This window comes from Pteropus alecto, unplaced genomic scaffold (genome assembly GCF_000325575.1).
Source record: "Pteropus alecto unplaced genomic scaffold, ASM32557v1 scaffold42, whole genome shotgun sequence".
NCBI lineage: Eukaryota > Metazoa > Chordata > Mammalia > Chiroptera > Pteropodidae > Pteropus > Pteropus alecto.
In genome coordinates this window covers 11,798,110-11,821,634 of record NW_006434825.1, presented here as the reverse complement: position 1 = coordinate 11,821,634, position 23,525 = coordinate 11,798,110, and the positions used below count along the sequence as shown (strand labels likewise).

General features: G+C 50.8%; 2 protein-coding genes across 6 annotated transcripts in view; both read right to left on the bottom strand.

Annotated features, from left to right (window-relative positions):
• EDC4 (enhancer of mRNA decapping 4) overlaps positions 1-6,008 on the bottom strand; it is an 11,564-nt gene extending 5,556 nt beyond the window's left edge. For 2 of the 4 annotated variants that reach the window (XM_025045288.1, XM_025045289.1), the window contains exons 1-12: positions 5,702-5,984; positions 3,152-3,308; positions 2,635-2,746; positions 2,239-2,338; positions 1,788-1,977; positions 1,532-1,679; positions 1,338-1,442; positions 901-1,010; positions 729-812; positions 540-635; positions 338-440; positions 3-222 (exon numbers count right to left, since the gene is read on the bottom strand). In XM_025045288.1, the coding sequence (XP_024901056.1) occupies positions 3-222; positions 338-440; positions 540-635; positions 729-812; positions 901-1,010; positions 1,338-1,442; positions 1,532-1,679; positions 1,788-1,977; positions 2,239-2,338; positions 2,635-2,746; positions 3,152-3,308; positions 5,702-5,783 (1,507 nt within the window). In that variant the 5' untranslated portion in view covers positions 5,784-5,984. Of the gene's footprint in view, positions 1-2; positions 223-337; positions 441-539; positions 636-728; positions 813-900; positions 1,011-1,337; positions 1,443-1,531; positions 1,680-1,787; positions 1,978-2,238; positions 2,339-2,634; positions 2,747-3,151; positions 3,309-5,701 lie in introns of all 4 variants that reach the window. The other 2 variants (XM_006909781.2, XM_006909780.3) reach the window with 2 other exon arrangements.
• A 1,634-nt stretch (positions 6,009-7,642) lies between these two features.
• The window catches only part of NUTF2 (nuclear transport factor 2), a 16,178-nt gene continuing 295 nt past the window's right edge, over positions 7,643-23,525 (bottom strand). Inside the window, exons 2-6 of one of the 2 annotated variants that reach the window (XM_006909779.3) lie at positions 16,468-16,636; positions 11,682-11,809; positions 10,043-10,114; positions 9,860-9,958; positions 7,643-8,172 (exon numbers count right to left, since the gene is read on the bottom strand). In XM_006909779.3, coding sequence (XP_006909841.1) covers positions 8,059-8,172; positions 9,860-9,958; positions 10,043-10,114; positions 11,682-11,780 — 384 coding nt within the window. In that variant the 5' untranslated portion in view covers positions 11,781-11,809; positions 16,468-16,636 and the 3' untranslated portion in view covers positions 7,643-8,058. The remainder of the gene's footprint in view (positions 8,173-9,859; positions 9,959-10,042; positions 10,115-11,681; positions 11,810-16,467; positions 16,637-23,525) is intronic. The other variant, XM_006909778.3, reaches the window with a different exon arrangement.

The following is a 23,525-nucleotide window of genomic DNA, read 5'->3' as shown; positions in this document are numbered from 1 at the left end:
CCCTACACGTAAACATACATTTCTGGCCCTGAGCAGCTCACCAGCCCCTAGGCTGTCGTTCTCTTCCTCGGCAGGCAGCACCTCAGTGTGCCGCAGTCGGCAGCGACTCACGACCTGGATACCAAAGCTCAGGACAGGGTGGGTAAGCAGGAACTCAGAGATGGAGCTGAAGCAGGCACGGCCCTCCTCCTGGTTCTGCAGCAGCTCCATCACGTAGAGGACCTGCAGGGGCAGTGCATTCACAGCTGACCTCAAAGGCTGTGAGGGCTGCGGATGTGCCACACACCCATGCCCTCCCTAATACCAGTTCTGCCCAGGGTGCCCCACTGCAGTCTACCTTCCGTTGCACATCACTGAGAATCAGGTATTCTGCTGAGAGGTCCAGGCAAACTTTGAGGCTAGGGGGAACACTCACTGAGCTGAAGATATCTGGGGAGAAGCTAAGGGGCCACAAGGCAGGATGAATGAAATTGAGAGAGTAGTAAGAACCCACTTCCCCAAACTTGTTACCCCTGACCAGCTCTCCAGCCCATCCTTACCGAATAGTCTGCAGGCAGGTCCAGGACACTGTGCACCACATCTTCAGCTCCCGATTCTGGTCAGCGCCAGTAATGAGGAACCTCCAGAAAGGGACACTGCAAAGCGATAAGGCCCTGAATGGCTGTCTGGTCCCCACAATGAGAACTCAAGGTCCAGTCCACCACCCACGTGCCTGCCCATTCACTCACTCAGGGTCCTGTTTCTTGTGGTTGTCACAGAATAGGAGGCAGGAAAGGGGCCGCCCATCATGAGGCTTCCACTCGTGCAGACACCTGCAAGCAGGCAGATGAGGCGCCTGGGCCTAAGTGGGTGATCTAGTCCCCTACCTGGGGGTTCCCAGTCACTCAGGCCCTGCCTTACCTTGGCTCATCCTGCCCCTCAATGTAGATCTGCCAGAATTTGATGAAGCCATCATGGCTTGCAGTGGCCAGGACAGTCCCATCAGGTGAGAGGGCCCCTTCACTCAGGTACTGGGAAAAACCCAAAGAGCTTTGCTTTGCCACCTTACTAGAGGTGGTAGCAGCCCATCTCAGATTAGAATGGCAGTGAGCTGGGCTGACCCATTATGGATCTGCACATCTGTATGAAAGACGGAATGAATGGGAGGCCATAAAGAAGACCAGACCCACGAGGTGCAGACACGTTAGGCATGAGTGCCACAGGTAAGGGTCACTTTGTGCTCAGATTCACCATGGGCAGAATGCCATAAAGCTACCTGGGCAGCTGTGGATATGGGGAATAGATGAGGGATACAAGAAAGCGGGGAGGGCAGGGGAGGCAGGCAGTTGCAGACTTACTGTGCTATGGCCTTTCACCACAATGAAGCCCTGCTTGATTTGGCTGACATCCACAGGCCAGGTGCTGTGGTTGGAGCGGAGCATGTCTAGGTCCCACACCTCAGCCTAGAGAATACAAGGAGGTGAGTATTCAACCCAGGCCCACGCCATAGCTGCTCTGTCTCCTCCCCTCTCCCCATGCCTAGCCTTCTCACCCGGTCTTCATGCAACAGGGCCACCGTTGGGCTGCCCTCCTCACAGCAATCCTCACTCTCCTCAGGGATGAAGGGGCACCAGATGATTCTACGAAAGTGGTTCAGTGGTGTACCCTCTGGCTGCCGGATATGAACCAAAATCTCTTCTCTGAGCAGGCCGTTAAGGGCTAGACAGGTGGATGATGAGGTGTGTCTGGCACCCCCAGCTCTGCCCATCTTTTTTCAGTTCCCCCATCCCACCCTAGGGAAAGGATACTGAATTTTGCCATTAACCAGAGCCAAGCGCCACACAAACAGGTTGCCTGCCTCATCCAGGCAGGCCAGCTGTGAAGAGTTGAGGTGTGCAAAGGTCAGGTCAGCCACACTGCCTGTGAAGCCCTTGAGTAAGGTCCGTTCCGAAGTGCTGACGCTGATCACCCGCACCATCGCTGAGCCATTGTTGGCAGCTGGAATCAGGACAGCAGTTGGCCATGAGTGTCTAGGCCCAGGCAGCAGCAGAGAAGCTGCCCTTGCCTGCCTCATTGCCACCACAAGTCTCAAGCTTGATTCTCCCACTTGGCTCCCCAAGCCTGGAAGAGTTAGGGGCAGCACAGACAAGTCTTCCATTGTATCCCCAAGGTCTGAGTGGGCTGAGTGGCCTGACACTGAATCTGCATCTCTGGGACTTCTAGCAGAATACCTCCCACCTCTCCCCTGCCCCTACTCACCCCGAATGGCATAGGCCAAGAAGGAGTTGGACACAGCAATCAGGTTGCCGTAGTAGTATTTCTGCTCCCAGTCATACTTGGCAACAGGCTGGATTTTCACCTGAGAACCAAGGGTGAGGAAGGTCGTAGAAGCTGAGGGCTGAGGCAGCATTCTCAGAGCTTAGGTGGTCCCTAGTATCCCTGGGGACAGTAGAGGGAGGCCACATGTGCAAGCCCAGCCACCCAATTACAACTCCTGGGACCAGACTCCTACAGACACTTGGTAACCAATCCTGGCTTCCTGAGACTGGGGCACACTACCTGCCTGATAAAGTGGTCCCCATAGGAACTGGCAGCATGGGAGAGGGGAGGGAGAGGCTGAGTGGGCCATACATGCCACAACATTCTGGTACTTACCTTGTTGCTCCCTCGTGCCTTGCTCGAGATGCTAGAGTCACTGCTGGCCACAATCTCCACCTCCTTGGCCAAAATCCCAATGCAGGTAGAGCTGTCATCTCCTGAAAGGCAGCTGGGGGAAGGTGTGTACAAGCTTGATTCTCGTTCGCCCAAAGTCTCAATGGCCAGGGTTCGGAAGGGGAGAGGATACAGCCACCATGGGGAAGGTGTCCAGTCCCAGATGCACAGCTCTGCCTGGTTCACTGGTCTCCAGACCCATAGCTCCCTTTGCTCACCTCCCTCCATGGGAATGATAAACCAAGTGCCTAAACTTCAAATTCAAGCCAAGCCCTTGAGCTTGTCCTCATCCCTCATACTTCATGCAAACTCAGTGTGGTTAAGCGCTCCATCCTATCCTAGAGCATCTAGTGGGGGAGCAGCAGAGGCTGCTGGTCCTTATCTCCCCCCATCTCATGACTTCAGCTAACAGACACCCCAAAGATCCCATCACCACCACTGTCATCTCTCAGGCACTCACATGACCTGCTTCTCCTGCAGGTTAATAGGTGGCATGGCCCGGAGACCAGGCTTGTTTGCTGAAGTACCATCACCTGAGCAGAGGGGGTCTGGGACCAGGAGTCCATTGAGGTCCCCATTGTAGGCGTTAGATGGCCGTTGGCTCTCTGAACTGGGGCCTGGGGACAGAGAGAGCCACTATCATGAGGTTGTTCTACCTGCCAACTGGTCTCGCCTCCTGTGGAGCTTCCTTCCAGAACCATGAGGTGCCCTAGGAACACTCGACTGAGGCATGTCCTTGGGAAAGAGGGCCCTTTGTTCATCTTTCATTCCATAAACACTGATGGTGAACCCAATGTATGCCAGGATCAAAGATGAGCATAAGGCTCTTCTACCTGGGGGCTGGGTACAAGCTATCAAGGACCCTCTGGGGCCAATTAATACTCAAGCCTGGCTCAGGACAGAGGGACTCTGTACTTGAGGTAAGGCATGGGAAGCGTCAGGATAAGAGTTCACAGAAGAGGTACCATTAGAGCCAGTGTGGCTGGAACACACAAATATGGGAAGGATGGAGGGAAAACAAGGCTGCGGAGATCTCAGGTATGAGGCTAGGGTGCTTAGATTCTCTGTGGCAATGAGAGCCACAGAAGAGTTTAAAAAAGGAAGGTGACATGGTCAGCACTGCCCAGAGGGCTGATTGCTCTAAGGCAGTATGCAGAATAGCTGAGAATCTGGGTGAGAGACCCCAGGATCTAGACTAAGGTAGTGGCAGGGGTTGGAGAAGAGAGGATGGGCTCCTGAGGCATAGAAGGACACTGATAAGATATGAGAGCAAGAAAGGAAGGAGCCTGCCTCACAGAGAAATGGCTCAAAAGAAGCCACCTTATGTAGGTAAACTCAGGATGAACGGACATAAAGGAGCTGAAGAAAGAGGAAAGAAACTATGGGGTAGTGTGTAGAGTTAGGAAAGACAGTTTTCAGTTATTTGCCACTGGCCAAGTTTCAAGTACCCTCATAGGCTCTGACACCACTTCAAAACTCTCAGGTGGCAAGGAGACTAGGGCTCCACAGTCAGGTTTGCAATAAGTTTCTAGTCACAAAACAGTCTGGGGTCCGACATAGTCCTCCAGTGAGAGGAGATGAGCCAGAGCTACTCGGCAAGCAGGAGAATCAAGTACCAATCAATAAACAGAGTTCAGAGTAAAGCCTCAAGGCCACTTAACTTGGTTCAGATCCATCTTAGCTGCTCAGGGGTAAGCTGACCGTTTCTCTGCCAGGCAGGCTACCATGAGGACAAATACACAAGCTGCACAAGGTTGGCCATGCTAGGGTCTCCACCAAAACTTTGTGGAATCTAATCTACACAGCAGCTGATGAGAATAAGAGGCCTAAGCCAAACTCATGAGTAAAGGGAGCATGCTCCAGGCCTGGGGAAAAGGACTCAATGGTTTTAAGCAGGAGATGGATTTTCTCAGGGAACAGTGGGTAGCTAAACCCACCCAGAGCGAGCACCAGTGCCTGCTTCCAGTAGCAGCCAGTTTGAGACTCCCAGCAGGTTTAAGAACAGGGTCTGAGGAAACACCAACTCACAGTTCTGACCATTGCACAACTATAACACCATCACCAGCCAGTCTTTCAACCACTATAACTTTTCATGGGTCCCTGAACTACTCAGGAAACTTTCGTACCTTCACATGTGTGATTTCCTGTTTGTGGATGCCTTTCCTGACAGCCAAGCTCCTGTTCATATTACCAGATATAGCCTAAACATTGTCTCCTCTTTCAGACCTGTTCTCAGGCACTCTCCAGCCCCCATTCTACCTACCCTAACCCCAACAAAATACCAAAACACTCCTCTTTCAATGACAACAGCATTATATTACAATTTCCTTTGGATCTATGTTCTGGAGGCTCCTTGAGGGCAGAAGCAGTTTTGAGGTGTCACTGCAAGCCCAAATAAAGTTTAAATAAATGGAAATAAACTAAGGGTTGCAGACGTTTGTAGCCTAATACAATCAAGGCCATGCAGTCTGTGATTTGCTTTAATCCCAGAAAGGGCGCAGAATTGGGGGTGGTCACTTTCCTCCTGAACATCAATTTCAGAACAGCATGCCCGGAGTCTATTCTAGAGAGAAGTGCAAGTTGCAGAGGGGGATCTACAGCTCTTCAGGAGCACAGAACCTAGTGTAGACACAGAACTCATCATACAGAGCACCAGACTAGGCCTATGAAACATGGCAAAGGGTAGGAAATCCAGGCCAGTCCCAGGAACACTAGAGATCTTGGGGCCAGGACACCAAAGGGGCCCTGAGGATTCAGAGCCGGGCCTCACCTTCAGTCAAGACGCTGAAGGACGAGGCGAAACGGGGTGGGATTGGGAGGGATTGCACCCAGGAGACTATGCCCTTCGGGGAGCAAGCTTACGGGTTTATCGCTCTGATCCTCGTCTGCCCTCACCAGCAGGGAGGATGCAGAGCCGGTCCGGAGGGACCTGTGGGACCTGTGAGAGACCCTGGCCCGAACCGCCCCTCTGCTTGTTCTGCGAAGGCCCAATCCCGCTGTCCTGGCTCACCCCCCGTGGGCCGGTCCAGCTTGAGGATGTCCCGTAGGTGCTGCGTGGCGTCCTCGATGTCGATGCTCGCGCAGGAGGCCATGGGCCCAGCCACGGGCGCCCTGTCCGCGCCGGGTTCGTGTCGCTGCCGCTGCGCACTATCCAGCCGAGTACAGCCGCACCGGGGCCAGACAGCAGGATGCTGGTCACCACCCGCAGCCCACAAACCGCGGCCCGCACCGCGTCCCTGAGCCCCTCCAACTTCACCAACCGCCTCCACTTCCGGCCCGCCCGATCTTTGGCTCCCGGAACCTACACCTAATGGAGAAGAAAGGTTCCGGGCTGGGAGCGGATGCCTCATCGTTCCTCGAGCCGGGTTTCCTCCGCCGCCCCGCCCCGCCCCGCCCCTGTGCCAGCGGGGTCCGGGGAGTCTAGCGGGGCTGAGGCAGAGAACGTCCATGTGCTGTACCTCCCAAAGCCCTACAAGCCTCAGGATATCCTGCTCAGGATATCCCGCCTGGTCCATGCCCACTCCCAGGGCATGGACTCATGATGGGCCTAGGACTGGGTCAACTCGGCCATCCAGGCTGTTCTCATAATGCCTGAGGCGACCAGCGATGTCAGAAGGCCCAGGAATTACAAGAGCAGGAAACAGTCCCACCACAAACATCACATTGTTCCCTATTGTCCCTCAACATCCCCTTGCCCAACATGGCACCCTCAGGAAGGAAAAAAACACAGTTTACAAACACCTCTTTATTGCAGATATTTCAGGCACGCGTACATGGAAGATGCTATACTGTAATTTTATACAGGGTGGTTTAAGAGGCAACAGGCGTCTACCTCTCTCCTGCACTCCCACCCCCATATACACAGTAGCCTAGAAATCAGTCCCACTGAAATCTCCTGAGTATGCTGTCCTCTCAAACAGTACATCATCCAGCCCTGTGCCCAGTACAGCCAGACAACCTCCAGGAGTATGAGGAAGTCCTTGGCCTCCACCCATTGTACAAGAAGAAAGGAATGGTACAGGTTAGGCATAGCTGTGGTGCCCTCATTAATCCTAAACCCCCCAACAGGGCACCAGCCCAAGTCCTGGGTTTGGTTTTAGCCTGTGGTTGCTACCTTGCCACAAGGTCTCAGGGCTAAAGGGCAAGATTTGCCCTGGGCAAGACCTCTGTCCCCAAAACTGAGGAGCATAAACTGCACCAATAGCTAAGACTTCTTGGAATTTGAAGATGCATGACAAGGGAGGGAATAGAAAGCCTAAAGATACCTTGAGGAAAAGTGTGAGGGGTGAGAAATCCTAAAGTACAAATCCCTCCCAATTCAGATGGCCTTCTGTCATAGCTCTAAATCTATATTTCAACCCAACCAGGCTTGGATCTGGCTGGCTGTTCTGGACACTTGCCTTTGAGCAACGATATCTAAAGCAGTGGTACAAGATCTGAGCTCCCCTCTTCTTGGCTTGAGGTTTGTGAGGCACCCTGGACATGATCTTGACCCTTCTGGAGATAGAACAGGCCCCTCTTCCTCAAAGCTCTGCTCATCCTTGGTTTCACTGGGTCCTCAGTACAGAGCACCTGAACTTGATGGGCCTTTTTGCCAAGGCCTCTCCATCTTTGGTGGGATTCTGGGTCATCTCTCATTATGACAGCCTGACCCTACCCACTGTAGAGGTCACAGGTGTCACAACTGACTGCAGAGGCTTCAGTGCAAGGGAAGCTTCAGGCCAGCCTTGAGCTCTGTCTGCGGCTCACTTTCTCAAGACCGCATGGGCTGGGAAGGGGAATGCTATCCTACATGGCATCTGAGAAGCTAGATGGGAGTGCTGCTTCAGTAGTTTTCTCCTTGCAATAGGTACTGCTGAGCTGGGGTAGATGTAGGAGGGTGAGACATGAGAGAGCCAATGGGGCAGGGTTGTTATTGATGCCCAGCGCACTATTAAACTAATTAAAACAATTTAAACTGTTAAGAAAACTTTTGTGGTTTTATTGTATCATGAGGCATTGAAACATCCGAACAAATCAATATCTGGGCGGTGAGGCAGCTGCTTTCTCCTTCACTTCTTTGGGTTACTAGAGCAACTTGTCAGTAGATTAAAAAAAAAAACAAAAAAAACAAAAAATTTTTTACCTTTTGCATTACTTAAGTCTTTCCAAGGCATGCGCTGGTACAACACAAACTTCTCCTGTCAGATGCAACTAGTCTAGCGTCCAAACATCATGCACAATACCTCGGTAGCAGCAGCGCACTGCGCCCACTACCACCGCGGCCCTGCTCATTTGTGTATGATATTTGGAGCATCTGGAGGAGTGTGAATAGTATTGGGAAGAGGAGGGAGGAGGAAACAGCATGAGTGCCTGGCTGGGAGGAGGTCAGCCGAAGTTGTGCAGGGCAAGCCTGAACATGTCATTGGTGCAAACCCAAGCATCATTGATGTTCTTTAATAGGAACATCTGGTGGAACCCCATGATGGGGTCTTCATCAGCCTGTAGGGAGAGAAAAACCATTCAGTAAGGGGGGCAAAGGAACAGGAAGAGAGTTCAGTGATAGGGGAACTGGGCATAGGATGCTGACTTTGGGATCATGCCTTACTGTCTTGGACTCAAATCCCAGTATAGCCAAGGGAAAATTGTGAATGTGAATTGATATAACATATGAAACACTGCTGTGTGTGCTTAAATTACACAACAATTCACTAGTTAGCTACAGCAAGAGCAGAGAACATATCTGCCTCTGAGCCCACGTCTCTAAGCACAAGTGATCAATTTGAAAAAGTTATGCAGTACTCACCATGTAAGTTTACAGTATTCTAAACACTCTTAGTGTCCGATCAGGAAAAGCTATTGCTAATACTGACTGTGGCCAAATATCTGAGAAAAGGCTCAAAACTGAGTTCACACTGTGATCACAGCTCTACAGGGGAAAAAATAAAGTATCGCTATCAGGCGATCTGTTGAAAACAGAAAAGCAAGAGACCTCCAGTCAAACTGCAAAAGACCATGATGAGGCCTAGTTGAGGTAGGAGCCCAGCTAATCAGTGCTGTCTCTAATATCACCAGTTTTCCTGGGAATTATCAGCAAGGAGGCAAATCAGTCTTTTGAGGGCTTGGAATTGAACAGAAATACAAGAAAGAACCTAAAACCATGTGGGAAGGGGCGCTGCTGACTGACCCCTGCCTGGGGAAGTGGGCACTGAGACCCCTGGAGAGACTTCCTCACTTCAAAGGGCCTATCTGAGCAGATTCTGGGCAGGGCATCTCGGACAGGCAGGAGAAACTGACAAGAAAGTCCAGGCCAGAAGCCAGGTCCCTGAGTCTACTGCAGAGAGCAAGGGCCCCCTCCCGCCACCACTGTATTAGACTCAGGAAGCCCTGCCTAGCCTAGGGAGAAAGTCTGTTATTCTGAGCCCCTCCATGACACAGGCCCAGGAGGGTGGGACCTGGTCAAAGGTCAGCCAATCTGTCCTGCTTTAGGAAGGAGAGGCTTTTTGGAAACTAACAATCTGGCTCCAGTCTGCTAAGCACAATAGGTAGGAGATCCTAGAAGAGTTCTCGAGGTAGGGGTGCTGAGGGGCTGCAGGAAGGCTCTGAAGAGGACAAGTCTTGAGAAGGGGAAGGGAAGATGCAGAGAGAAACAGGAGTTCCAGGAATCTGCTTTGCTCAAGTGAAGGAGTCAGCAGCCAACTTACATAGTGGCAGCACAGACTCAAACAGGGGAGTGCTACTTGGTACCCAGCTGGTCTGTCCAAGGTCAACTGCTTGCAGAAGTCCCACCTATGCCTTGGGGCAATATGAAGGCCCACCGGCTTGGCACCATAGCCTCATCCTGCTTCTATACATCTTGTCCCTTTTCCAAAAAGGCTCTAGACCAGTGCTCTCCAATAGAATTTTCTGCAACAACAGAAACATTCTATGTCTGTGCTGTCCAATGGGCAGCTACAAGTTAATGAGGACTTGAAATAGAGCTAGTATAACTGAGGAACTACATTTTATTTCATTTTAATTAATGTAATTAAAAAATCACCACATGTGGCTGGTGGCTATTGTACTGATCTACATAGCTCTAGACAGTCACTTTGTCTGGGTGTCCCTTGATAAGCAGGTCGTAAAACAGGGAAGGCAGGGGCGCAGGGCTCTCCTCTGCCTGCCTGCTTCTCTCTAGCAGCACTATTACCTTTAACTGGCCCACAACCATACTGATGATGCAGCTATCCGGCGTGGGCTGATGGTCCTGCGCCGTGATGCTGTGCTGGATTTTCTGGAACGGAAGGCTCTGCAAGAGAAAGAGTGGGTGGTAGGCTGTGGTCAGCAGGGCAGGGAAGGAGCTGTCTATAACCCAGCCCTGGCCCTTACTTACAGATAACTTCTCCACAATGGCAGCTTTCCCCTGGAATTGCTGTCCTTCCCACGTAAGGCATGATGCGTCAATCTGAAAACCAGGCAACCAGGAGTCAGGGTCTCAGAGCATAAAGAATATCTCAGAGGCCCTGAAAAGACCCTAAAAAGAATCATGGGGAGATGAGTCCATGCCTGTCTAAAGAAGGGTACTGAAGACAGCTTCCAAACTTTCTATTAACAACTTCTTTAATTACGCCCCCATTGTCTCAGAGCCCGGGCTCTGAATGGCCAATAAATTACAGACTTATTAAGTAAGTCCATTTCTCAGTTTTTATTCAAGAGATTATTTAACCTCTGATATGCATGAGCCCCAGGCTGGCCGTATGTGGCCAAGGCTCAGCCAAAAGCCACCCTGCTGTGTCATCGATCAGCATCAGTTCCAGAGAAGCCAGCAGAAACAACCTGGAAACATCCTAAGTTCATCACCATCTTGAGCCCAGACTGGGGTCCACTGAGGCCCTATCCATGGGGGCTTCCATGGGGTCAGGGAGCGCTGGAGGCTGACAAGGCCTCCCAAGGCATCCCACCAGCTTCGCCCTCCTCCCCTCCAGATCTTCCCTTCAGGGGCAGAACTCAAAAGTACCTCTGCTACTTACCACCTGTGACATTAGACAAGTTACCTATTTTTCTGAGTCTCAGTTTCCTGATATTCAAAGGGGACATAGGCTGAAGATTATATGAAATAAAATAAACAAAGTATTCTTTTAGGACTTTGCTAACTCTCTTCTTTGGGTCAGACCTGCTTTAATTTATGTTAAGGTGCAGTGAGGAAAAAGTGCCAGGATCCTAGAGTCAGATCAGTTCAAGTTTTAAAAAATTCCTCTGTCTATGATAATAACAATCAAATAATACCTGTGCTGGATTTGGCCCTCCAGTGATAAGATCCCTTTCTTTTCTCCAAAATTCTTGAATCAACCTCACTTTTTGCAGGGCAACAGAAGAGTCTGCCCATAGCCCAGTCAGGCTCTGAGGCTATGCTGGATGACTCCTATCACTCTCATCCCAGGCACACCTGCTAGGCATAGCCTGACCAATCATATTTCTGTGACCAAGTCTTGGGCAAGGTCAAATACAAGTAGTTCTCGGTGTATATGAACACCAGTGAAATAGTAGCAAACAATGCCTACATAGAAGGGCTTCTCAAAGGACATACTAGCCTCTCTGGGCTAACCCCATTTGTTTCCCACGAACATTCAGGAGCTTTTGGCCTCAAATGTAAACCAGACCTGAGGCTCCCAGGAGAGCTCAGCTTTGCACTGACGATGCTCATGGCTGCTGCCTCCAGAGGGCACCATGAGCCTAACCTCTGCCTGCTGCTGCCCAATCTGGAACAGAGGCACTTTCTAAAACTATGAAATGGCCAGCTTAGAACACCATGCTCAGGGTACCAGGATCTCCACTCTTGGGGAACATGATAGAATGTATAGACTAGGTTGTTGGGCCAGGTCTCAGGCCCCCTGTCCCAGGGACAGAAGCTCAGATAGAAGGGTGCAGCCAAATCCAGTGAGGGCTACCAGAACTTGTGAACTGAGAAGAATTGGCCCAACCTCTGAACTGATCCCCTGGGTCTTGTTTCTGTCTTAGAGCTGCACACTTACGTAAATTGCGCCTAGTTGGGTTCTGTCGTTATCAAATAACTGGTAGTAATGTTGAATGAAGCTGGATCCAATCTGCTCCCAAATTGGCTTGTCTCCCATTCTGGAGCGTCACCCGGCCTCGTTGAGACCTGCAAGACCAGCAAGGCCGGGGGTGGGGAGGGGGTGTTGATACTGCACCAGCTGCTGATTCTTCACTGGCCCCCTCCCCGCCCTGGCCTCCTAGAGCATGATTAAAGTCCTTTGCTGAAATCTGTTCACATAGGGAACATGGAGAGGCCCTGGAGAACTGGTAGAGACCTCTCCTAATACAGACCAGTGCAAGAAGCCCAGAAGTGGAGCCGACTTAGCCTCTCCTTTGAGGTGCTCTGGTTGATGAGACAAAGGGCTATAAGGGGCACAGGATAGGTGCTGAGGGTGGAGCCAGGACAAAGGAAGGTCAGAGCAAGCCCTCCAGTGCCCAATGAGGGGATGGACCTTAAAGGAGGAACTAAGCACTCTCCCCATAGCTTTTCATTTAATCCTCTCAACAACCTGCAAGGCTGGAGCTATTGCTCTTCTTCCCATCTTGCAGGCCAGGAACTACTGATGTCTGTATGTGAAGTGTCTTCTATTATAGTCCTCAGGGCCTCAACATTGCCCCAGCACTTTACTGGCAGATGAAGGAAGACTCAGTGAGAGTGGGGTAAAGGCTCCTCAAGGCCCCACTTGCTAGAAAAATAGCAAGTGACCCCCCTCAGTCTTGAGGGGGAAGTTTACATCTTTGAGGCTAGGTTAACACCTGGCCCTTTCTAGGGCATTATTTCATTGATGAGGGTAACCCCTACCGATTTCAGAGCTAGTAACAAGTTCAGGGGATCACAGAGAAATAGATGAGGGATGTGGAGAAGGGAAATGGAGGCTGTGAGGGGGAAATATTTAATCTCTTCAGACCCCCATTCTTTAGCACTGCCTTCATTAGGAAGGGCTGCCCCTCTCCAATCTCTGGGTGCAAGAAGTCCCCTTCCAGCTACAGACATCACGGCCCTCAGGGTGCTAGAAGAGAAAATCCCTTGGGCTTTGCTAGGCCCCATATGACTAAGGAAGACCACATCTCACTGCAGGACCCTATGACAGCAGAACCATGTGTTATTCTGTAGCTGTTTGACTGTAGAGGAACCCAGCCCCTCACTCCTGAAAACAGGATCTGAACCAAAGCAGTGAGGAGTTGGGTTCGATCCTGGCAGACAACCATCAGCAGTGGTAGGAGGTAATGCAAGTCACTGCCTTTCTTAGGGCCTCAGCTGCCTCCTCTGTAAAATGGAGATGGAATCTTGATGTTGCCAGTGGTTGTGAAGCCTCACTAATGGAACCTGGTAAAGTCCTCAGCTCAACATGGTAAGAGCTAGTTCGCTCCAGTCCCTGTGACCTCACCCAAGACCAGAGGAGCCAGTGGGGAGGAACAGTATAGGGAGACAATGGCTTATCCTCAACCTAGCCAATCTCCCTGCTTGTGACCAACACTTCAGCCAATGAGGGGCCAGGAAGCTGAGCCAGCTTTATTTTAGGTCCCCTAGGAGGTGGTGGCACTAAAAATAGCAGCTCAGTGCTGGGATGACTAAGAAATGTCCAGGAAAGTCTAAAATAAGCAGAGAAGAAAACTTGGACCAGGCCATGCCTGTTACACAGGAACACAAGGTATGTCCCAGTTTACACTCTGCCAAGAAACGAATCGACAAGCGGGAAAAGCACAGGATCCGTGGCTAGTCTCAGCTGTACTGTTCTGATCAGATTTCCAAGGGGTCAGACTGTAGCTGTATCCACACACAAACTTGGATTACTTGAGGCAGGGCACAGCCCCACGTATCTCTGCCTCTTCAACCCTAGTATTCACTATGCTTAGCTCACTCACTGCAGCCAGACTTTGCTGCGACCTCACTGTTTTACCACCAAGATGCCTTGCCCAGACCCCTACCCTGCCCCGAGAGCTCTGGGGCAGGCGGAGAGCCGAGAGAGTGGGTGAGGGCCATCTTTCCCTCCTCAGTAAGGATGGACAGCCCTCAGGGAAGGTCTTGAAGAGTATGCTTATCAAAAGAAACAGAATAAGCAAATGTCTGGGGGAAATGAAAAGAGATAAGGACAAAAAAAAAAAAAAAAAAAAAAACCCGGGAAAAAACTGTAGGGCATTATTTCATTGATGAGGGTAACCCCTACCGATTTCAGAGCTAGTAACAAGTTCAGGGGATCACAGAGAAATAGATGAGGGATGTGGAGAAGGGAAATGGAGGCTGTGAGGGGGAAATATTTAATCTCTTCAGACCCCCATTCTTTAGCACTGCCTTCATTAGGAAGGGCTGCCCCTCTCCAATCTCTGGGTGCAAGAAGTCCCCTTCCAGCTACAGACATCACGGCCCTCAGGGTGCTAGAAGAGAAAATCCCTTGGGCTTTGCTAGGCCCCATATGACTAAGGACGACCACATCTCACTGCAGGACCCTATGACAGCAGAACCATGTGTTATTCTGTAGCTGTTTGACTGTAGAGGAACCCAGCCCCTCACTCCTGAAAACAGGATCTGAACCAAAGCAGTGAGGAGTTGGGTTCGATCCTGGCAGACAACCATCAGCAGTGGTAGGAGGTAATGCAAGTCACTGCCTTTCTTAGGGCCTCAGCTGCCTCCTCTGTAAAATGGAGATGGAATCTTGATGTTGCCAGTGGTTGTGAAGCCTCACTAATGGAACCTGGTAAAGTCCTCAGCTCAACATGGTAAGAGCTAGTTCGCTCCAGTCCGTGACCTCACCCAAGACCAGAGGAGCCAGTGGGGAGGAACAGTATAGGGAGACAATGGCTTATCCTCAACCTAGCCAATCTCCCTGCTTGTGACCAACACTTCAGCCAATGAGGGGCCAGGAAGCTGAGCCAGCTTTATTTTAGGTCCCCTAGGAGGTGGTGGCACTAAAAATAGCAGCTCAGTGCTGGGATGACTAAGAAATGTCCAGGAAAGTCTAAAATAAGCAGAGAAGAAAACTTGGACCAGGCCATGCCTGTTACACAGGAACACAAGGTATGTCCCAGTTTACACTCTGCCAAGAAACGAATCGACAAGCGGGAAAAGCACAGGATCCGTGGCTAGTCTCAGCTGTACTGTTCTGATCAGATTTCCAAGGGGTCAGACCGTAGCTGTATCCACACACAAACTTGGATTACTTGAGGCAGGGCACAGCCCCACGTATCTCTGCCTCTTCAACCCTAGTATTCACTATGCTTAGCTCACTCACTGCAGCCAGACTTTGCTGCGACCTCACTGTTTTACCACCAAGATGCCTTGCCCAGACCCCTACCCTGCCCCGAGAGCTCTGGGGCAGGCGGAGAGCCGAGAGAGTGGGTGAGGGCCATCTTTCCCTCCTCAGTAAGGATGGACAGCCCTCAGGGAAGGTCTTGAAGAGTATGCTTATCAAAAGAAACAGAATAAGCAAATGTCTGGGGGAAATGAAAAGAGATAAGGACAAAAAAAAAAAAAAAAAAACCAGGGACAAAACTGGGAAGCCTGAGATGGAGGGTGAGGGAAACTAAGGTTAGAAGCTGATCCAAAGACAAGAAAAGTGTTGCCATGTGGTGGGTCGGTGAGGCAGAGGAAGTGTGGGGGTATTTTTTCCTTTTTTCAATTTTGTTCTTAATGGTGTGATAACTTGCTAATACAAAAACTACTCGGCAGAAGTAGTGGCAGAGTGAAGAGGGTGCAGGGATAAAGGGACAGAAGAGACCTTTGGTCCAGTGGGACAGGGCAAAGCAGGCCAGAGGGAGCTCTCCTGAGTAACAGGAGGGTTCCCAGAAAGTGTGAGAGGGAACTTTCAAAACTATGTGGATTGAGGCTTTTTTTTTAAAAATGTGACTGAAGCCTACACCAGCCTCATTCAAGGTCTGCTTGACCTTGATTTGTATATTTCCATGTGATGATCACAATAGCCATGTGGTCAGATTCCACTGTCATCCCACTTCACAGGTGGGAAAACTGAGCAATGTGGAGATTCTTGCTCCAAGCTCATCCAGTACATCAGTGTCAACACTGGGTCCTCTGGCTGAGGCCAGTGCTTTCTCTGACACTTTTGCGTCCCTGAGCTCTAAACCGCAACGCTATGTCCCTCGCCTTCAGCACCCTCATCTTTGGGTTAAAGGCCAAACCCTCAAAGCTCCACCAGTGGCCATCCACACCATTCTCTCCTACCTCCCCAGCCATTCTCTCCTACGTCGATTCATCTCTACACACAAACACACCAGGACTTGCCGGGTGCTTGCCCACCGTTTTGTCCTCCCTTTGTCCATCCGCCTGGTCAGTCCCTGTTCTTCCACTGCTCAGACCCCACCTCTTTAGGGACAGACTCCTTTCCAGACTCAAAGGCTGATCTCCAACCCCATATCAACACACCCAAGGGCCACTCCTCTGCCTAAACACTGTAGCTCTGGGCCCTGAGGATTCTGGTGTGGTTCTTGCCACACTCCCAATCTCCCTGCACAGAGCATGGCCCAGCAAACTACAAGACTTACAGTTTCTGACTCTAAATCTGCCATAAAGCTTCCAACTCATGGCTGGGAGGCAGCATTCCTGAATCCAGAAAAAGAAGCCCAGTGCAGAGCCCCGCTCCCACCCCCATGCAACATAGGGGAGAGGTCTGGGCCAGGCTGGGAGGACATCCCCCAGGGCAGCCAGCAAGCCCTAACTTTGTTTCTAATACAGTTACTGTGGAAGAACAGCCTGGAAAGAAACAGAATGCCAAGGCTCAGAGGCAGCCTCACATCAGATGGGGGACTGACCTTCATGACGGCTTCTCCTACGGCTCTTCTGAGAGGGCCGCTGACCACGCCATCTCCTGCTTCACCCCAACAGTCCGCAGGCTGACTGAGGCCAGGCTCCTTGAGGAGCAGAAATGACCTCGATGACCTCTTGCACACTGAGCATCAGCCTTCACTGCCCCTTAGGTCTCTGTGGGTGCAAAGACCCTCTAAGAATGTCTCAAAAACTGTGGCCCTCTCCCAAATATTTTGTGCAGAGGCGGGATGCCCCAGCCTTGTGAAAAATTTCAGGTTGTTTATACCCGCTGAGGTTCAGTCATAGACCCCAGGTTAAAACCTCTGGCCCAGGAGATCCTGTTAGGTAATAGAAAAACTTCATTTTTATCCTTAAATTCTAAGTCAGTGTCTCCAGGGACAAAACTTGAAATAGCATTGTCCAGCTGATAACATCTCTAAGTATAAAAATATGCTAAGGGCTTTACATGTGTTTGTCCCTAGCACCCTGAGTCAACACCCATGTTAGAGATGAGCAAAATGAGGTTAGCTAACTTTAACATGCTCAAGGTCATTAACCTAACAGATGGTAGAACTGGATGAAATCAGGTTTAGGGGACTCCAGAACCAAGATTCCCAGTCACAAATGATCTGGAGATGGCTGAGCACACACTCACAGAGAACCCCTATCTCTGACCTTGGCTTTCTCAGACAAAGACTTCTGCCTCTAAACAAAGGTACCAGGCAGATTTCCACCAAACAATTGTTTTCATGGGAGATGATTTCAGTTTCTCCAAATCGTCAGTCACGACCCAGCTCTACCATCTCAGCAGAGAGATCCTGGCCTTGCTGGACCTGGGGCAGGACAGTGATGAGGAAGAGGATATCACTAACTCCAGACTAATGCACAGAAAGATGCTCACATGTTTGAGGACTCATCACCAAGGTGCACAGGGAACATCAGCAGATGAGCTGAGCTCGTAGTGGGGTCCTTGAAATCGGGACCAATGGTGGCTATTACCCTCACAATTACTTTCTGCCAAGTCCCTAATAGCCCTGAAGCACATAGGCTGGGAAGGACTCCTCCAAGGGGTGGGACTTATAGCCAACCTTGGCTTAAACTTCTTGGGCCCACAGCATAGACTTGTATTGCAGGGAGAGGAGAAATGCAGTATACAGCCCAGCAGACAGGAAGACACTGCAGGGTGCCTGTTCTTCAGGAACAAACTGCCCCTCTGAATTCATGGTCTGAGAGGTGCTATGTATCCTGTCCTATGGCCCTCCAATGACTTCCTTTCCCATTCTCCACTGACAAAGTCTGAACCACTTATTCTGCCTTCAAGGCCTTGGGCGACCTGCCCTCCTGGCTGTCCAACTTTATCTCCTTGCCACCCCCACCCAACCCTCCTTCCTTGACAGGCACTAGGCATTTTCTTGTTTCTGAAACATGCTAAGCCTGTTCTCATCCTAGGGCTTTGCAACTGTTGCTCTTTCTACCTGGATCATTCTTCTCCCTAAATCTTCAGGAGACTGGTTCTTGTCACCCATGTGTCAGCTCAAATGTCACCTCATTACAGATAACTTCCCTGACTACTCAGTCTAAAGTAGCTGCTTATTCATTTCACCATCCTGTGTTGTTTTCTTAGAACTTGTCACTGCATGAGATTGTCACTCTTACGTATTTGTTTATGGTCTATCTCTCTGACCAGTGTGCCCCTGTTTCCACGGTGCCTAGCTTGGTCCTCAATAACTATTTGTTGACAAAGTCCATGAACGCCTAGGAGCCAGGGCTAAGAGGCCAGCCCTTCTTCTCTGGAGAAGGAATGAGTTGTGAGAAAACTCTGCTCAATCTAAGTGACCAAGTGACCCCCTTCCCCTCCACCTACATCTCCTATTTGAGTTGTCAGGAAACGATCCTGTCATTCACCCAGCCATCTGTTTGTCTGAGGTATGTGGCAAGTGGGGCTTCGCTCCCGCTCCAACTCTCTCTCACTCCCAAAGTCCCAGTCACCTGAGGGACAGCTGTGGCTGAACAGCAGGCACACAACCCTACCCTTAAAGGCCTGGACTCTAGTCTGTGCCTCCTCTCCCTTGTGATATCGCATCAGTTAATTGCAGCAATGTTAAGGGTAATCAACTGAGGGTATAGAGAACCCAGCTGTAAGGAGTTACTGTCAGGGCCTAGGTGAACACTAGGTCAAGAGCCAAGAAGAAGGTGGGTGTCTCAGCCTCCCGCAGGGACGCCGAACCATTGAGCAGCCTCAACCCGGAACTGGCACCTGCCTTGTTTACCACCCTGCAGCCTAAAATCTGGAGAGAAATTAGCCAAGGTCTGGTGCCAGGACAGAACCCTTTCTTGAGGCAGACCTCTGAGGTCTAGATGCTCCCTTGCACTCTGAAGGCCTTTTCCTCTTCCGCCGAGAGGGATGGCTCCAGAGCCTTCAGACTGCCCTGCATGGCCCAGAAGTTGTATCCTGAGATCTACATTCTGGCCTCTGCTCTGCACTTCCTCAATCCCAGACTAGCCTCCCTTTCCCAGCTGGCTCAGAGATCTCTGGGGTCCCTGTCTTAGCCAGCTCTCTTCCATGAACTTTCTTTCTGGTTAGGTACACATGGATTTGGCTCCCCCTGTGGGCCCTAAAGCTCCTAAGTGACTACCCCATGGTTAGCCACTATGCCTGGCCAGTACCAGTGTAACACTCTGAAACTAAGCAGGGTAATCAAGGGCTGGACATGGAGTCCCCAGGGCGGCAGAGGGAATGTCTCCTGTAAGCCAAACAGTTGTGTGTGTTCTCACCTTTAAACCTCACAGCCCTGTAAAGCTGGTATGATTATCATCACTTTGTAGATGAGGAAACCAAGACTCCAATGGGTTAAGAAAAAATTTCAAGACTACACAAGGCTACTAGCAGAGCCAGCATTAAAATGTCCATGAAATTGACCTGTACTGTAATAGCTGAGAGCCAGTGTCAAGTAGCGGAAAGCAAAATGAGGTGGTGAGGATAGGAGCCCAGGCCTTTTCTTCTCTGAAATCTGCAAGCTCCATGGCCCTCAAGACAGAAAGCCCTTGGGTGCCTGCTCAGCCACCAAGGCAGGTTTACACCGGAGAGACAACTCAGACTTGCATTCTCCTAGGCCTGAAACCACCTCTAACAAGTGGGACCAATGTCTCTACACACAGACAGCCTTCCAGAGGAGCAGTCTCTGCCCTGGTGAGACCCAGTGGCTCTAAAGGACTACCTGAGGCTTTAAGAAACAAATTCCTCTAGTTTCCTGAGGTAAATAGCCCTCAGTTCCCAGGCATCTTGGACATACTTCTCTCCTGATGGGGGTTCTCCTTCTCCAGGTAGCCCCCTCTTCAGCTTAGGAAGTTGGCACAGAACAGGTACCAGTAACACATAAGGAGGAAGGCCCAGGTCAGTGAGAGGAAGTTCTCATCAGTCGGTGATGGGAGTCGGTGATGAGCAGGGCTAAACCTGGCCCTCTTGTATCCCTCTTCCCTGACCACTAAGACACTTCTGCAGTCGCAGCCAGACTTGAACAAAGGATTCTTTCCAGGAAGACACATTCTAGCTGACAAAGTGAGAGGGGGAAAAGTGCCACACACACCTAGTGGTCAGGGTGCTGACCAGAATGATATCTCAGTGGCCTGTAAGTCATTCCAAGGATAGCCCACACGCTGCCACTTCCTTCAGGGAAGGAGTCAAGGATTCCTGCCACATATGGTCAGAGCAAGAGAATCACAGAATCTCAAAGCCAGAGAAGTCGTAGCCAACCCAAATTCAACTCCAAACACACAAAGATCCTCAGATGGCCCAACAGGACCAAAAAAAAAAAAAAAAAGCCCATCAGGACATTCAGCTCAACCCCAGCCCACAGAAATCCTGCACAACTTTCAGTGTCCATCCTATAGGAGAGTTTTCGGATCCACCTCTCACTAAAAGGACTATTCTCCTTTATCCTAAGGAAGGTGCCTCTCTGTCTCACTCTGGGAAGATGTCCTTCCTGATGGGTACCACTCCAGGAGCACTGGGCACTTATATAAGTGATTTGAGAGAGTCTCAGTAAAGAAGCAAAAGCCACAAACTTAGGCTCCAGGCAGGGAACAGAAAGGCCACAGACCGCAAAATGCTGGTGCGATTCCTAGGTGCTGGGAGAACACCCAGCAGAGACCCGTGAGGGATGGAAGAAGGCCAGGCTGTAGAAGACAGCACCTAAAATCAACAGCCATAGCAATTTAAAGTGGGAACAGCCTTACTCAAGGGACCCCGGACCTTCCTGGGCCCATCGTCTGGAGGTATACCTTGCTCTGTGTACTGAAGAGGAGTGTGGGCTCACCAAAAGCCTTTCCTCTTTGGTGCTCTAATCATTCAGAAGCCCCCTCTTCTGCACAGGGGCCAGAGCCCCTCCCCTATGAGTCCCTTCAACCTAGCCCTCAGCACATTAAGAGCAACAATACCCCTGTTTCCCCCACGACTATGACCTCCTTTCCCCAGCACCAGGACTGGGTGCTCCAGCCTCAGCCTGGAATCTGACACATAGAAAGGGCCCAAAGAATGGTTGCTGAATAAACTGATTATTGGTGAGAAAGGAGAAAAAAAATCATTTCAAGCAAGATACTAATACCTCAGTAAGGGAATTCTAGAATTTTTTGATAAAAGGTGGCTTCCAGTTCTAAAATTTGAGAATCCTGCATCTCTTAAACCATTCATCCCATCTCAACCCACCAACTGCAAAAACAGAATAAAATGAGATGTGGCTCAGAGAGGAGAGCTGGGCTCCTTGTCACTAACGGACCTAGTTTTGAGCTGGTTGAGGACCCAAGCATCCTCATACCCTGCCCCCATGCTTATGCAGCCACATCCCGACTGCACGGTGCCAAGCCTCACTTTCCAAGTCAGCCCTACACAAATATAAGATGAAGACAGATTCTGGAGAACCTCAGCATTCTCCTCTTATCTCTGAGACCCACCCAGATGGCCTGCCAAGTTCCAGAAAGATCAAGGATTCCTGGGGGATCAGGATGCCTAGCAATAGATAGCTGACTCCAAACACAGAAGTTATATAGGGAACTTCTAGAAGTACTGGAATGAAAGGGAGGGAACTGAATTCCTCCTACTCTAGTGTAACCTTGGAGAAGGAACAGTATCTTTTGACCTTGTGATCAAGCCATCTAGGGCCTTGGAATGTGCAAATTAATCCACTGCCTTAAGCCTAACTCACCAAAACCTGTATCCTAGAAAGAACCAATCTAGACAATTAAAGAGGGTCTTGAAAGAACTGCTTCTTGCACTAAGAAATTCCACCATACTGATCCTTTGTGTGTTCTGTGAGTAGTCAATCCCTCCTTGTTGCCCAACTCCACTGACAAACCACGCCTCTCTTGAGACCACTGAATGAACCTGACTTCCATGTGATCATGGGCTGGGATGTGGACTACGAAGATTGAGTTCAGAGAGAAGGCAGACCCTGGTGAGAGAGATCTGGACAGATCCTTGCCTGAATACCCTAATCAGGGAGAATGACTAGACAGAACAATTCAACTGCAGGAAAACTTCCAAGGCCAAAACCCAATGATCAGAAAAAAAACCATAACCCAGGGAAATACACAAGATGGGGGAAATCCGGAGGTGGAGGCTTGCTGCATCATAGGTCTAACTCAACTCCTCTAAGACACCTGTTTACTGCTTAGGTCAGGACTGCAGAGACTTAGCAGCTTTTTAAGTCCCCACAAGAACTACAGCTCAGAAACCATGCTGGGTCAGAGGAATCAAGGGTTGACAAGCTATCTCTTCCAAAATCCCATGGTATTCAATAAACTGGTCCCTTAATTTATCATTCAATCGGAAATGCTTTTACAAAGCCTGTCGGAAGACTACCCTATGACTAGATACTCCCCTTCTCCCAGAACTCAATGGGGTCCCTGGAGCCATCATTAAGGGCAATTTCCCAAGCCCCAACCAGCTTACTACCTGTTCACAGATCACACTAGAGCTGTTGGAAAGTGAGAAAGCAAGTGAGGGAAGCCTGACTTTTTGCAGCTTTCAGCTCTAGTTCTACCACCAGGACTTCAGAAGGGCCCCACAGAGTCTGAATCTGAGCCCCACAGCCCAAATGTGCTTTGCCCCCAATGCGTTTCCAGCCTAGCCTCTAGCTGGGCACTGGTCTCAGGGGTCTCAGGCCTGGATTCTATTTTCCCCTCCATTGAATCTCACCTTATCATTACCTTTCTTATGGAATCATTCACCTCTGTGGGAGGAGGACAGATGACTCTGGGAGGGGCAGATATGAGGATTAGGTTGTGCCTCAGAGACCTAATAATGTGTAGGAGACTGACACGTCCAATCTCACCTCCTTGGCTTCCTTCCTCTCTTCCTTCACTAACACCGCGGGCCAACCCACCCACAGCTGGGGCCTGGTCACTCAGAGAGAAGGGCGGGGGCTGAGCCTAACCTGAGCTACCTCATCGTATCAGGCCAGATTCTCTAACGTTGGTCGGGGGTGAAGTCCCACGTGCAATACCTCCCGCCCCACATTACTTGACCCTCCCCTTTACGAAGAACTTACGCATGAGTTCCAAAGAGTTGAGGGGGGAGGTTGCGTGCACTCCCAGTGGGGAGACAAGCAGAGGAGCGTTCACCTACATCCTAGCCAGGCTATGGTCGGAAACCCTGTGAGGGTCCTAAGCCCGGGCTGCGGCTGGCAGGCAGGCGGCCGCCCTTACCCAAAGTTGACTCTGGAGCGGGTCGGGTAGCGCTTCCCCACCCCCGCATCCTTCGCAGGCGGGTGGTAGACGTGGGGCTGGGGTCTGCCCACTAGCCTGCCTGCAGAGCTTGCGGGACTTTGGCAGGCCAAGCTAGGCCAGACGGGGCGGGGCCCGTTGAGTCCCATCAGGGTGGTCCGAACCAGAGAAAAAGGCCCTGCCCCAGTTCAGTCCGCTACACCTGCCATGTGCACGAATGGCCTTGATAGACGCCTGCCTGCCTGCCTGCCTGCCTGCCTCTCTGTGTTACCCCCGGCCGCCGCCTCAGAGGACCGGCGGGAGGCGGAGCCGCGCGCGACACATGGCCCCGGTCCCGCGCGGC